We start from the raw sequence: 16,022 nt of genomic DNA on the forward strand, positions 1-16,022 counted from the left end.
GGTAGCTGGGATTACAGGTGCATACCACCACGCCCAGCTAAATTTTATATTTTTAGTAGAGCTCAGGTTTCACCATGTTGGCCAGGTTGGTCTCGAACTCCTGACCTCAGGTGATATGCCCAGCTTGGCCTCCCAGAGTGCTGGCATTACAGGCATGAGCCACTGTGCCCAGCCAGAACCCATATTTCTTTTTTCTTTCTTTCTTTTTTTTTTGAAATGGAGTCTCACACTGTTGCCTGTGTAGGAGTACAGTGGAGCAATCTCAGCTCACTGCAACCTCTGCCTCCTGGGTTCAAGCGATTCTCTTGCCTCAGTCTCTCCAGTAGCTGGAATTAGAGGCATGTGCCACCACACCTAGCTAATATTTTGTATTTTTAGTAGAGACAGGGTTTCACCATGTTGGCCAGTTTGGTCTCAAACTCCTGACCTCGTGATTCACCCACCTCAGCCTCCCAAAGTGCCTGGATTACAGGTGTGAGCCACCATGCCTGACCTCAGAACCTGTATTTCTAAAGAAAGCATTTAGTTCATAAAGTCCAGAGATGATTTGAGGTAAAAAAATCAGGCTCGGGAGCTGCCAGTCTTTGCACTCAATGTGGTAGAACCTCACAGAGGAAAGAGGGGTTTGTATTTGCTTAGTTTTATCAAAGCTACAACTTTTTGGAAGCCTTCAGTCCATCCAGCGTTTTTTTTTTGTTTTTTGTTTTTTTTTTTTTGTATTTTTAGTAGAGACGGGGTTTCACCATGTTGACCGGGATGGTCTCGATCTCTTGACCTCGTGATCCACCCGCCTCGGCCTCCCAAAGTGCTGGGATTACAGGCGTGAGCCATTGCGCCCGGCCCCCCAACCAGCGTTCTAATTAGGGAACTGATTCCCAAGTTGGGTGTTAAGGCACTGAGGTGTACAAGTTGTGGCCAAATCTGGAGTTCAGCTGAATGAGAATGACACGCTTCCCTTTTGCTTCTCCTCTGCCCTTGGAGCCTTTCACCACATTGGGGAGATTAGACAAAAACCTTGTGCAGTTTATTTTCTTTTTGAACAAGTTACATTATGGAGAGACTTTTAAGCTAAAAGAAGAAAAGCTCCCTTTTTGTTGCAAACAGCAGTGTGTAGTTTCAACTTGTCCAGGACTTCCTCGGAGATGTTTTAAGATCCGGTGTAAACTTGCTGTGGTTTGCCTTTGGGCATCAAACTGTTTAGCTTGGCTCTATTATATCTGTAATTGCTGCATTTTAATAATTGCCCAATATTCTTGTCAGCAATTTGCAGCCTAATATTTTTAATGGAACCATTTGCCTTTCTTTTCCATAGGTTCGTTCAGACCTAGTGTAAGCCCCTGGGTTAACGCCGCCCAGACCCTCAGACCCTCTGCAGCTGTGGGCGGGGTGACGCAAGCTCATTAAATATTCCCACAAGCCTCGTGCCGCTTACAATTTATGTGCTCCATAAAATCCTCTGGGAAGTCATCTTCTTCTGAGATCTCCTTACAGGGTTTTGCTTTATAAAAGTTGTCTTTAACATTTGCTGAAGTAGCATATTCTTTGAGAGAGGTTTCTGCTTATCAAAATTATTATATAGGTAGGAGGCACTATAGTTCTAGTGAGCCAGTTTGCTAATTTATGGATTCTAATATTTTGAAGGGAAAAAATACAGACAGATACTCTTTGTGGTTGTTGAATTTTTCGGTTAACATAGAAGATTTCCACATGATCAGAGTTGATGTGGAATTACGGTGGCAGAAATGTTGGACTTTGAGGGGTAATTAAGTCAGTTTAATGGCTCCCAAATTATCTCTATAATTTAGTCAGCTGTTGAGACAAGACCATTATGCCATTGATGACTTGTGCCTCAACTTGACTGGCAATTTTGTTCTTTTAGTGATTCCCCTCTTTAGCTTATCTCCTTTTGTCTGTTGTAATGTTTATTTTTCAGGAAACAAAAGATTGAACTGGATTTACGGTGGCTAAGAATTACGTAAATAGCTATACCTTAATTTCTCCACTTTATTGGTATAAATACTCAAAGAGAATGGACAAGTAGTGACTCAGTGCAGTAATCATGGCTAAGTTTACTGGTTGGTTATGTGCTAGGGACTGTTCTAAGCATTGTGTATGTGTATATTTACTAACTGAATCATCGCAACAGCCTACCATACATTTCCTACCACAGGATATGTTCCTTCACGAAGAGTAAGCTGCCTAACATTACCATTTGATAGGCAGCAGAATGGATTCACACTCAGGCAGATTTTCAATCTTTATCATAATCCATATTCTGTTCACACTAGGATTTTAATCACTATTGTATATCAGTATTGAACTGGCTGGGGGCAGTGACTCATGCCTGTAATCCCAGCACTTTGGGAGGCCAAGGACGGGCAGATCACGAGGTCACAAGACCAGCCTGGCCAACATAGTGAAACCTGTCTCTACTAAAAATACAAAAATTAGCTGGGCATGGTAGTGCGTGACTGTAGTCCCAGCTACTTGGGAGACTGAGGCAGGAGAATGGCTTGGACCCAGGAGGTGGAGGTTGCAGTGAGCCAAGATCATGAGACAACAGAGTGAGACTTTTATTATTATTTTTTTTAATAAAGATTGAACCATAGTACCTCCTGCCCGTATAATAATTTACTTTTAAGACGTATCTAAGAAATTCTTTTTGAAATTGGAACTTTACTGTTATTATTTCTAGATAGGTAATACTTGCACGTGGTATTAATACAAAATCCAGAAGAGAATTCAGTGAAACGGCTTCTGCTCCCTCCCATTTCTGTCCTGGAGTCACCTGATTTCCCACTGTCACCCTATTTCAAACCCTGTTCTCATAGGCAATGCTAAAATTGTAAAGAGCTATTTTATTTTAGGCTGGGCGCGGTGGCTCAAGCCTGTAATCCCAGCGCTTTGGGAGGCTGAGGCGGGTGGATCACAAGGTCAAGAGATCGAGACCATCCTGGTCAACATGGTGAAACCCCATCTCTACTAAAAATACTAAAAATTATCTGGGCATGGTGGCGTGTGCTGGTAATCCCAGCTACTCAGGAGGCTGAGGCAGGAGAATTGCCTGAACCCAGGAGGCGGAGGTTGCGGTGAGCCGAGATCGCGCCATTGCACTCCAGCCTGGGTAACAAGAGCGAAACTCCGTCTCAAAAAAAAAAAAAAGAGCCATTTTAAATACCTTTCTCTTTGACACTTGATGCAGTAAACTAAGACCATTTAATTAAAAGCTCATTTAAAAAGTTTTTTTTTTTGTACTGTATCTGCAAGTGCCCACATTGGCTTTGTCTCTGAAGGTAGTGGGCAGTTTCTGTTGGGTAATATTTTCTAAGTGAGTGTAAGAAGGCCACAAACCCCAGGTGTTTGAGATGGCTTCTGGAAACTCCACCATTCTGCCTTTTCCAGGGCTTAGATCAGGGAGGGTCTTTGCACTTTTACTTAGAACTTTTATTCTTGATGAGAAGGAACCATGCTTGGCACATAGTAAATGCTCAGTAAATGTTAATTGAACAGCTTCTGTAAGTTGTGCCAGGCTCAGGGATAGAGGGCTGGAAAAATAAACCTTGGAGTGTCTGATCAGTAACCGTTGGGGCAATGGGGCGAATATTCAAGATAAGCAAACCACCGCAAAACTCATTCAAAATTCTGGATAGGAAAAGGTTAGAAAGAACCTTCTAGATCCTGTAGTCCAGTAACCAGATAGTCTCAGATGGGTTGAGAGACAGGGAAGATTTTTCTTCTGTTACAATGTTGGCAAACAGTTGAAATAAAAACCTTGCGTTTTTATGTTTCTTAATTTTTTCAGATTGATTCTCAGTGCAACTTAATTTGATCCTTGTGATAACTCTGTCATTATAACATTAGACTAAGTCTCTAATCAGAGCTGGTTTTGTTTTCTTGTTGGCGCTAGGGTTGCATATATCAAGTGTCATTGATTACTTTGGTACTGTAATTTAACTGGCGATGTTATATTTCAAGTGCACCTTGATTTTCTTCTGTAGTCCTGAAAATTCTCTATAGAACCAAAAATTTAAAATGTCAAAAACAAGCCTGTCATTTGCAAAAGTATTTGCTATAAAAATCTTTGTTAGGTTGGTACTGCCCTCATTCTAGCACTCATTCACGTTGAGTGCTATTTGGCATTTTTTTTTTTTTTTTTTTTTAGGTGGAATCTTGCTCTGTCGCCAGTGTGGAGTGCAGTGGTGCAATCTTGTCTCACTGCAACCTCCGCCTCCTGGATTCAAGCGATTCTTCTGCCTCAGCCTCCCAAGTAGCTGGGACCACAGGCGCATGCCACCACACCCTTTTTGTATATTTAGTAGAGATGGGTTTTCACCATGTTGGCCAGGATGGTCTCGATCTCTTGACCTTGTGATTTGCCCACTTCAGCCTCCCAAAGTGCTGGGATTATAGGCGTGAGCCACCATGCCTGGCCCTATTTGGCATCTTTTAGATAAATTTCTTTTTTTTTTTTTTTTTTTTTTGAGATGGAGTTTCGCTCTTGTTACCCAGGCTGGTGTGCAATGGCGCAATCTCGGCTCACCGCAATCTCCGCCTCCTGGGTTCAGGCAATTCTTCTGCCTCAGCCTCCTGAGTAGCTGGGATTACAGGCACGTGCCACCATGCCCAGCTAATTTTTTGTATTTTTAGTAGAGACAGGGTTTCACCATGTTGACCAGGATGGTTTCGATCTCTTGACCTCGTGATCCACCCGCCTCAGCCTCCCAAAGTGCTGGGATTACAGGCTTGAGCCACCACGCCCGGCCGATAAATTTCTTATATTATGCTTTTCAGAAATTCTCCATTTAACTTTAGTGTCTGTCTGTTTATGAAGTTTCTACATTAAGTTTTCTTATTGAAATTTGTTTTACAGGCAATTTGAAAATTGCAAGGCGGGACTTTAAGACTGCTTCTGATTTGCAAAGATTGAGCCTGCTCTGAGCAGGCTGAAGTGACTGGATGATACGCACTATTGGGGACATAAAAATGACTCCCCATTATGTGATTGCCATTTTTGCCCTGATAAGCTCCTGTTTAGCTACTGCAGGTAAGTTGCATAATATAAATTGCATGTTTGTTATATATTTTTGGATATCTTTTGTCTCAGTCTCTTTAGAAGAATTTAGGCCATGAGATGTTCATGCAGAACTTGAATATTTATGTTCTTTAGGGAAGTTTGATATTTGACTACTAGATAGATACATAATACATTGGTCTATGCTGTATTTTGCTAGGTTGGTGCTGGCATTGCCCTGTTAGTGACATAGATACCTGACTAACCTGGATGGAGGAAGGTAGAGAACAAATATGTTAATGAATAATCCCACTTAATTTTGTTACATACATGGATTATTTACAAATACGTTAATGAATAATCCTACTTAATTTTGTTACATACATGGATTATATATATATAAAATATATAATATATATACACATACATGGATTATATATATATTTATATATAATATAAATATATAATAATTATATATTATATAATAATATATATAATATATATTATATAATTATATATTATATGTGTGTGTGTGTGTATATCTATATATATATATATATATATATATATATATATAAAAAATCCATGTATATAACAAAATTAAGTGGGATTATTCATTAACGTATTTGTTCTCTTTGAAATAAAGCCTCACTCTAATACCCAGGCTGGAGTGCAGAGGCATAATCATGGCTTACTGTAGGCTCAACCTCCTGGTTTTAAGGGATCCTTCCACCTCAGCCTCCTAACTAGTTGGGACCACAGGCATGTGCCACCATGCCCAGCTAATGTTTTATTTTTTGTAGAGATAATGTCTCCTTATGTTACTCAGGCTGGTTTCAAACTCCTAAACTCAAGTGATCCTCTCTCTCTTTGTCCTCCCAGTGTGCTGATATTGCAGGTATGTGCCACTGTGCCTGACCTGTGTTTACATTTTTGTCCCTAAATAAGGTTTCAAGAAAGCATTTTTGTTCTTGTCTGTATTCAAAAATAAATAGATCTTCTAGATGGAGGTGACACTCTTGACATAGGCTGCTTGGGAGGTATTTAGTTTTGCCTATTTCACATATTTCAATATGGAACTTTTTTTTTTTTTGAGACGGAGTCTTGTTCTGTTGCTCAGGCTGGAGTGCAGTGGCCTGATCTCAGCTCACTGCAACCTCCTCCTCCCATATTCAAGCAATTCTTGTACCTGGGCCTCCCAAGTAGCTGGTACTGCAGGCGTCTGCCACCACACCCAGCTAATGTTTGTGTTTTTAGTAGAAGGGTTTCAGCATTTTGGCCAGGCTGGTCTCAAACTCCTGATCTCAGGTGATCTGCCTACCTTGGCCTCACAAAGTGCTGGGATTACAGGTGTGAGCCACCATGCCAGCTGTAACTTTTTAGAAAATAAGGGGCCGGGCGCGGTGGCTCAAGCCTGTAATCCCAGCACTTTGGGAGGCCGAGGCAAGTGGATCACGAGGTCGAGAGATCGAGACCATCCTGGTCAACATGATGAAACCCCGTCTCTACTAAAAATACAGAAAATTAGCTGGGCATGGTGGCGCGTGCCTGTAATCCCAGCTACTCAGGAGGCTGAGGCAGGAGAATTGCCTGAACCCAGGAGGCGGAGGTTGCGGTGAGCCGGGATAGCGCCATTGCACTCCAGCCTGGGTAACAAGAGCGAAACTCCGTCTCAAAAATAAAAAAAAAATAAAAATAAATAAATAGAGAAATATGCTGTGCTTCCTGGAGGCCATCTGAGTATGAGATTGGAGATGAAAAGATGCAAATGACTTGGAATGTTGTTGCTTAACTAAGAGTATCAGATCTCCCATACCACCATCTTAGTGTGCTCACTGCCAGAGGTTACTTAATAAATTTGGGAGCTTAATTTGCTCTATTTTATTATAATTTGTGTTGTGTCTATTCTGTAATGAGCTACATAAAACTAATTTGTTGGACCAATTTTGGAAACTGGCAGGTCTCAAAAAGAAAAGCATTGATATGAACAGTGATTAGCTGGTTGGTTTTGGCTATTGAATTGCCAAATTCAGGTGGGAGTGATAGTAATAATCATCTGTTGAGTGGGCACTATAACTGGGCACTGAGCAAAACAATTATAGAATATAAAAATGCATAAGGATATTCTTATTTAATGAGCTCACTTAATCACGACTCTTAGGTAGAATTATTTTTGTCATTTTATAGATGGCAAAATTAGATATGGAGAGATTAGGTAGGTTGCACAGTGTCATGTGGCTGGAAAGTGGAAGAGCCAGATTTTACATCTATGCTCTTGACCTCTGTGTTATACTGAAGAAACCAGATCTCCCTTAAGACTTGAATAGACTCAGATCTGGTGTCGTGTGCAGACATAGACTAAGTGAGAGCCAGCTGGTAGATACTGGTTTATGTGATTGGAAAGCAGAATGTTCCTCTCATTGCAGGTTTTTTTTTTTTTTTTTGAGACGGAGTTTCACTCTTGTTACCCAGGCTGGAGTGCAATGGCGCGATCTCGGCTCACCGCAACCTCCGCCTCCTGGGTTCAAGCAATTCTCCTGCCTCAGCCTCCTGAGTAGCTGGGATTACAGGCACGCGCCACCATGCCCAGCTAATTTTTTGTATTTTTAGTAGAGACGGGGTTTCACCACGTTGACCAGAATGGTCTCGATCTCTTGACCTCGTGATCCACCCGCCTCGGCCTCCCATAGTGCTGGGATTACAGGCTTGAGCCACCGCGCCCGGCTAATTTTTTGTATTTTTAGTAGAGACGGGGTTTCACCGTGTTAGCCAGGATGGTCTCCATCTCCTGACCTCGTGATCTGCCTGCCTCAGCCTCCCAGAGTGCTGGGATTACAGGTGTGAGCCACTGTGTCCAGCTGCAGCCACAAATACCTTTTTTTTTTTTTTTTTTGAGACGGAGTTTCGCTCTTGTTACCCAGGCTGGAGTGCAATGGCGCGATCTCGGCTCACCGCAACCTCCGCCTCCTGGGTTCAGGCAATTCTCCTGCCTCAGCCTCCTGAGTAGCTGGGATTACAGGCACGTGCCACCATGCCCAGCTAATTTTTTGTATCTTTAGTAGAGACGGGGTTTCACTATGTTGACCAGGATGGTCTCGATCTCTTGACCTCGTGATCCACCCGCCTCGGCCTCCCAAAGTGCTGGGATTACAGGCTTGAGCCACCGCGCCCGGCAGCCACAAATATCTTGAAAGAAAGTTGCTAAGGCTTTTTGTTGTTTTTTGAATGCCAGTTTATGAATTTGAACTGCCCATTCTCTATTTTTGTCTATCAGCAGTTTCATTTTGTCTCATTATTGAAGTGTTATTTAGTCTGTGTATTAAAATGGAATTGACTTAAAATCTCATTGAAAAGTAGTAGAACCTCCTCTACACCGCCAAAAAAAAAAAAAAAGAAAAAAAGAAAAAAAAGAGAGAGAGAGAGAAGCGACTTGATGGAAAATAGAAAATATGCTGTTTCGATGACAAGATATCTGGTCTTTGGTGGGTTTGAGGCTGGACTTTCTGCCTTCATTGATGCCTGAGTCAGACTGAAAAACACAACTGAAGAAGGCGCTTCATGGGAAAGTAGTGAGTTCGATGGCACTGTCTAGCCTTGATTAATTTGATAGTGAATCAGTTTTGCTTTCGATCTTCCTTTCCTATTTCAAGCCTTTGGGAAAATATACACACCTGTGTATACATATACATTAAAGTTGAATACACACTCAAAATTTTGCTGAGGTGGGAGGAAGTTACAGTTTTTTTTTTTTTTTTTTTTTTTTTTTGAGACGGAGTTTCGCTCTTGTTACCCAGGCTGGAGTGCAATGGCGCGATCTCGGCTCACCGCAACCTACGCCTCCCGGGTTCAGGCAATTCTCCTGCCTCAGCCTCCTGAGTAGCTGGGATTACGGGCACGCGCCACCATGCCCAGCTAGTTTTTTGTATTTTTAGTAGAGATGGGGTTTCACCATGTTGACCAGGATGGTCTCGATCTCTCGACCTCGTGATCCACCCGCCTCGGCCTCCCAAAGTGCTGGGATTACAGGCTTGAGCCACCGTGCCCGGCCCTCAGTTTTTTTTTTTTTTTGAAACAGAGTCTTGCTCTGTCATCCAGGCTGGAGTGCAATGGCGCCATCTCGGCTCATTGCAACTTCTACTTCCAAGCCATTCTTCTGCCTCAGCCTCCTGAGTAGCTGGGATTACAGGTGCACACCACCACACCCATATTTTTAGTAGAGATGGGGTTTTGTCATGTTGGCCAGGCTGGTCTTGAACTTTTTTTTTTTTTTTTTATGAGCCCTGCCTAAGCAGGGCATCAAAAAATTCAGGTTTAAACTCATAATTGTTTCTCTCCACGGAAATCTTTAGTAAAAGGCTAAAGATTTATTCGCTACGAAGAGAAACCAGAGCATAGTCAGTTTCTTTTTTTCTTTTTTTTTTTGTTTGAGATAGAGGCTCACTCTGTCACCCAGGCTGGAGTGCAGTGGCGCAGTCTCAGCTTACTGCAACCTCCATCTCCAGGGCTCAAGTGATTCTCCTGCCTCAGCCTCCTGAGTAGCTAGGATTACAGGCGTGTGCCACCACGCCCAGCTAATTTTTGTATTTTTTTTTTTTTTAGTAGTAGAGATGGGGTTTCACCATGTTGGTCAGGCTGATTTCAACCTCCTGACCTGGTGATCCACCCGCCTCAGCCTCCTAAACTGCTGGATTACAAGTGTGAGCCACCATGCCGGGCCTTGGTCTTGAACACTGGACCTCAAGTAATCTGCCTCCCTCGGCCTCACAAAGTGCCAGGATTATAGGTGTGAGCCACCACCCGTGGCTGAATTACAGAGTTTATAATAGCATGAGGCAACTGATAAATAGCACAAAGGTAGGGACGCCTTTTTTGATGTCAAATTTTATTGGTTGTTTGCCTTTTGTACAACGTAATAGGTCAAATAAATGAAGAAGAAGGGTGAAATTTTTTCTATGTGCTAATATCAGATATTTTTCTCTGTAGGCCCAGCATACTTTATTGGCTTTTTGGGGCATTCGGGATGAGCTGAATTTAGCTCATCTGGGTAATTATAATAATGATGAATAGTTAGAATCATTACTGTGTGTCAGGCCCCATTCAAAGTGGTTTACATGAATTATCTTACTTCATCCTCATAGATACCCTAAGAAGTATAGATTCTTTGATTATCCACATTTATAAGTGAGGAAATGGAAGCACAGAGAGATCAGATAACTTTCGTAAGGTCACACAGCTAATAAATGGCAAGTGGAACTATAAACCTACTTAGTCTAGGTCTGGTGATTGAGCCCTTAGGCCTCCATACTGTGACGGAGGATTGATTTGAAGGGCATTTGTTTGGAAAGAATGGTAATAGGTTTGTTTTGAGCCATTTATATCCTCCTGAAACATTAAGTAAATCGCTTATTCACTGAGCCCTGCTAAGTACAAAGCACAGTACTAGTCACTTAGGGATATACAAGCAAAGAAATGTAAGATTCATTTCCATCCCCGCTTTTTTTTGGGTAGAGATGGAGTCTTGCTATGTTGTCCAGGTTGGCCTTGAACTCCTGACCTCAAGTGATCCTCCCACCTTGACCTCTCAAAGTGCTGGGAATATAGGCATGAGCCACCATGCCCAGCTATATTCATCCCTTCTTTTGAGTTGCTTGTACTTTAGTTAGACTTACATAACCATATAACCAAATAATGAATGGTGAAAGCCAAGTAAAACCCAAAGACCTCAGAGGGGTCATGAACAGAAGCCCTGTGGGTCAGAGCAGCCTGGGAAGGCTTTGTGGAAGCTCTAGATCTTGAGCTCTGTCTTAAAGATTGGGCAGAATCTAGGAAGAGTAAGGTGCTGAGTTGACCAGATGGGAGAACCAGGCCTAGCACAGAATGTGGCATTTAGGTGCTTGCCTTTTTTTTTTTTTTGAGATGGAGTTTCACTCTTGTTACCCAGGCTGGAGTGCAATGGCACGATCTCGGCTCACCGCAACCTCCGCCTCCTGGGTTCAGGCAATTCTCCTGCCTCAGCCTCCTGAGTAGCTGGGATTACAGGCACACGCCACCATGCCCAGCTAATGTTTTGTATTTTTAGTAGAGACGGGGTTTCACCGTGTTGACCAGGACAGTCTCGATCTCTCGACCTCGTGATCCACCCGCCTCGGCCTCCCAAAGTGCTGGGATTACAGGCGTGAGCCACCGCGCCCGGCCGCCTTTTTTTTTTTTTAATAAATGAATGACCTGGAGAGCTGCTATGGAAATGGAGCAGGAGGTCTGTTTGGAAAGAAGGATGGAGTAGATTATGAAAGCTCTTAAAGATCATAATGAGGCTTGTGGAGTTTATTCTGAGGTTTGGATGCGCTCTTCTTCCATGCCTTGGAGCCAAAGGCATGCGTTGTTTAATCTCGGAATTCAAACAGTGGCCTCAAACAGTGAGGCTGAGAATGTAGCCTCATTAGCTTCAGACCCAGCAGTGCTCAGCACACAGGCTGACGTTTATCAAGGGCTTGACCTCTGCCGGCTAATTTATTTTGTCTTTATAAGACAACTCTACGAGATGAGTATTATCATTATCATCATCTCCATTTTACCAACAAGGAAATTGAGACTCAATTTGTAATGTATACAAAGTCCTAGAACTAGTAAGTGGCAGAGTTGAGACTTGAACCTGGCAGTTTGGCTCTAGAATCCAGCCGACCAGCCAGTTCACTAGATCCTCCTCTAGGGAGGAAACCCTCTGTGTGGCATGAATAAGCCTCTTCTTGATTGATTAAATACCAGGCAAGTAGTGACTAGTGTGACATCCTGCAACCAGATTAAGCCCCTTTGGCCTCAGAAGAGACAGATGTAGATCATCAGAGCAGAAGGACCCTCAAGTAGTGGGCCTTCTTTATTTGTTTTCTGACTTCACCGAAGTGGCCTTGAAGCTGTAAATCAGTGGGAAGGTGTGGAGGTCTGTAGCAGAGGGGTGAAAGTTGTCAAAGGCCTCCTTTTAATTACGTGACCAGAGGAGGGGCAGAGCACAAGGGAGCACATAAATTGAGCCCGTTAGAATAATAGGAGCCTGCTTGTTCCAGCCCCAAGGGTTTGACTGGGCCTTCAGTGAAAACCTTTCTTTCCTTCTCTGCCTGTGGTAGAGAGTGAATGAAGGAGTTGGGGGCCAGGTAGGAGCGGGGAGCAAGCCATATCCCAGGTTAGTGTTGCTTTGACAAAACTCATGCTTTTCCTGCCCTCTCCTTATCCTTTGTTATCATATAGCGCTGTGGAGAGGGTGGACTGTGCTCTTGGGGAATGTGAGCTCTGTAGAGACCGTAATGCCTCCTGATTAGAAATTAACTTAGGCGATTTACTGGGGTTAAAAAAGAGAGAGAGAAAATAAATGCAGGCGATTTATTGGGGTTAAAAGAAAAAAAAAGAAATTACCTTAGGTTATTTATTGGACTCTTATCTAGATCCTGTAATCTACTCAATGTAAGAAAAGTGGGAAGTTTAAAAAATAACTGCTTGCTACTATGGGCTTAAGGCTGTTTTGCTTTAAAAACTCTATTATACTTGTATTATAACATTAACATTATGGAAAGTATCTGCTTTCCAGGCTGAAGTGATTCATTTATTATTCTAGTCCTGCTTTTCCTCCTTCGTAATTTGTGATAATTGTGCTTTTCTTTTTAATACAAAAAAAAAAATTAATAAAAATAAAAATTTGAAAAGGAAGAAAAAAAAAAACAAACCAACCATCAAAAACAAAACAACAACAACAACAACAAAAAAACCCAAAAAAAAACAACAAAAAAACTCCCCCAAACTGTTCTACACATCTTTAAAAGATATCATCTGCTGCCTCTGAGGCTTGCCAGCGTTAGGCAGGGCTATGTTTCCAGGAGCTTTAGTAATGAGAAAAAGAGGCACGCACGGAGAATTCAGAGATCAGTTTGGTTGGACGGGCTGGACTTACCACCGGCCCCTTGTGCCAGGTCAGAGGGGTGCTGCTGAGGTGAGCTCTGGAGCAGTGCTGCTGGCGTTGATGCCAGCAGGCTATTGGTGGAACGGCCAACTTCTTCATTCCACTGTCTCAATTCAGTGGCCAGATGTATCCTTTTGGAAACTTGCCTGCAACCTGCACACAGATTTCTATTGAGAAACACATTTCTTTTAATCTCTTCTGGATATACCTGGAATTCCAGGTAGAGTCCACAGGAAAATCAAGATGCTTTTAGTCTGAGCTACTTTCCTGCTAAGAAAACTCCGAACTCTTTGTGTCCACGGGAGAGTAAGCTGAGATACCAGCTGGTTAATACTTGGTCTGGAATGGGACAAGCTGGCAGCCTTGGGGAGAGTCTAAACTAATAATAGCATATTTGTAATCTTCAAAATGTTTTTATAACGAGTATTTCATTTGATCCTCACAGCAGCCTCTGGGGGTAGGCAGGCATTATTTTCTTCATTTCTAGAATAAGACTGATAGGGCTTAGAGAAAGTAAGTGATTTAGAAAGATGATTCAAGTCTTGGTTGAACCAGAACGTAAGCACGCTTTTGCAGATAAACTGCACCAACAAATCTATGGTCTTTTTGCTATAGTGCACCCCTTAGGACCTCTTGACAAGTAAAAATTGTATATATTTATGTTGTAGAACATGATGTTTTGATACATGTATCCATTGTGGTGACTAAATCAAGATTTTCAACATACGCATAACCTCACTTATCTTTTTTTTGTGGTGAGAACACTCAAAATATACTCTCTTGGCATTTTCATGTGTAAAATATATATATTTTTTCACCTTTTTATAGGAGGCTGTAAGGAGGGGGTTTCCTCGCTGTGAAGTGAGGTGGTCACAGTTTCCTTGGCAGCTCTAAGCTGGGCACTGGGGGTCCTGGAGGTGGCTGTGCATGTCTGGCATTTTTCTACCACCTTGGAGGGGCACTAGATAGTTGCAGGGCATCGCCTGGTTGGTCAGGATGTTGTACTTGGTAGGCACTGAGTATTGGCCCCCATGGTGAGGACATGACTGGCACCAGCTCCATGGCCCAGGCATTTTTGAGGAAGGCATGAGTCCTAGAGGGGGTAGGTGAGTGGGGTCACCTATGCAGGGGTCATGGCCACCTTGGGCTCAGTGGCGGCAGTGGCTACTATAATATCTTGTTATTAACTACAGTCATCATGATGTACAGTTGATCTGTTGAAGTTATTCCTCCTGTCTAATTGAGATTTTGTATATTTGACCAACACATCCCCAGTCCTTCCACCCCCACTCCCCAGACTCTGGTAACCCATTTTACTGTTTCTCTGAGTTTGACTTTTTTTTGAGATGGAGCCTCGATGTATTGCCCAGGCTGGATTGCAGTGGCACGATCTCGGCTCACTGCAACCTTGGCCTCCCAGGCTCAAGCCTGCTTCAGCCTCCCGAGTAGCTGGGACTACAAGCATGCGCCACTCCACCTGGCTCATTTTTGTATTTTTAGTAGAGACAGGGTTTCACTATATGGCCAGGTTGGTCTTGAACTCCTGACCTCGCGATCCAACCACCTCGACCTCCCAAAGTGCTGGGATTACATGTGTGAGCCACTGAGCCCAGCCACGAGTTTGACTTTTTAAGATTCCGCATAAAAGTGAGATCATGCCAGGCGCGGTGGCTCAAGCCTGTAATCCCAGCACTTTGGGAGGCCGAGGCAGGTGGATCACAAGGTCAAGAGATCAAGACCAACCTTGGTCAACAAGGTGAAACCCCATTTCTACTAAAAATACAAAAAATTAGCTGGGCATGGTGGCACATGCCTGTAATCCCAGGTACTCAGGAGGCTGAGGCAGGAGAATTGCCTGAACCCAGGAGGCGGAGGTTGCGGTGAGCCGAGATCGCACCATTGCACTCCAGCCTGGGTAACAAGAGCGAAACTCCGCCTCAAAAAAAAAAAAAAAGTGAGATCATATATGATATTTGTCATTCTGTGCCTGACTTATTTCTCTTAGCATGTCCTCCGTGTTCATTGTTTTGTTGCTAATGACAAGATTTCCTTCTTTTTTAAGGCTGAATAGTATTCCATTGTGTCTATATGCCACATTTTCCTTATTTAATTCATTCATTTATCCTGTACTCAAAAGGGAAATCTTGGACTTTCGTTAATGGCCTGTGAACCTCAGAGATGGTTTTGTGGTAGTTATCTCATGTTTGCCGATCAAGTGATCAAAGGCTGGAAACTCATAAGGGCAGGAGGGCCGGAGGGTGGTGGCAGCCCTGCCGCCAGGGAATGGAAGGATGCAAGATGGATGGGCTCAAAGTTTCAAAGCAAACTGAAAGAGTCCCTTTTCTTTCTTTTTTTTCTTTTTTGCCAACCCTCAGGTCTTAGAACACAGCTAGCTATTTAGTCTATATTATTGTTTTTAGCTGATTATTTTATCTTATTTTCATTTTATTTTATGTTTTGAGACAGCGTCTCACTGTCGCCTGGGCTGGAGTGTAGTGGCACAATCATGGCTCACTGCAGCCTCGACCTCCCAGGCTCAAGCCATTCTCCCTCCACAGCCCCTCAAGTAGCTGGGACTACAGGTGCACACCACCATGCCCAGCTCATTTTTGTGTTTTCTCTGAAGAGATGGAGTTTTACCATGTTGCCCCGGCTGGTCTGGAACTCTTGAGCTCAAGTGATCTACCCATGTTGGTCTCCCAAAGTACTAGGATTACAGATGTGAGCCACCATGCCTGGCCTTTAGCTGGTTATTTTAACCAGTTTTGTGTTTAATTCTGCTTTTCGATACGCAAGGAAAGGCTATTGTCAAATTTGATACCAGCTATCAACAGAGTGCCAAACTTTATTTTAAAGAGCAAAGAACTTTTCTTAAAAGACCCAGAGTTGATAGGGTGGCTTGCATTTTAGAGTGTATTTCCTTTGATGATATTGTGCACAACCAAGTGTGCACCTCCCCACCACCTTCTTCTTTAGATTTTTCTACAGTAACAGCATGTGTGCATGTGCACACACACACACACTAATTGAGGCAGTAGTTGAGAGAAAGGTGAGAAAGGTGAG

At 42.9% G+C, this 16,022-nt stretch overlaps 1 protein-coding gene and 1 non-coding gene across 4 annotated transcripts in view; one reads left to right on the forward strand and one right to left on the reverse strand.

The window, feature by feature from the left end:
• Positions 1 to 16,022, forward strand: part of TGFBR3 (transforming growth factor beta receptor 3) — a 230,952-nt gene that overhangs the window by 25,788 nt on the left and 189,142 nt on the right. For all 3 annotated transcript variants that reach the window (XM_039460980.2, XM_039460977.2, XM_074381442.1), the window contains exon 2: positions 4,871 to 5,044. In XM_039460980.2, coding sequence (XP_039316914.1) covers positions 4,957 to 5,044 — 88 coding nt within the window. In that variant the 5' untranslated portion in view covers positions 4,871 to 4,956. The remainder of the gene's footprint in view (positions 1 to 4,870; positions 5,045 to 16,022) is intronic.
• LOC120360553 (U5 spliceosomal RNA) lies at positions 9,288 to 9,404 on the reverse strand. The gene has a single exon (XR_005577018.1). It is a non-coding gene; the product is annotated as a U5 spliceosomal RNA (small nuclear RNA).

Source organism: Saimiri boliviensis, chromosome 11, assembly GCF_048565385.1.
Source record: "Saimiri boliviensis isolate mSaiBol1 chromosome 11, mSaiBol1.pri, whole genome shotgun sequence".
Lineage (NCBI taxonomy): Eukaryota > Metazoa > Chordata > Mammalia > Primates > Cebidae > Saimiri > Saimiri boliviensis.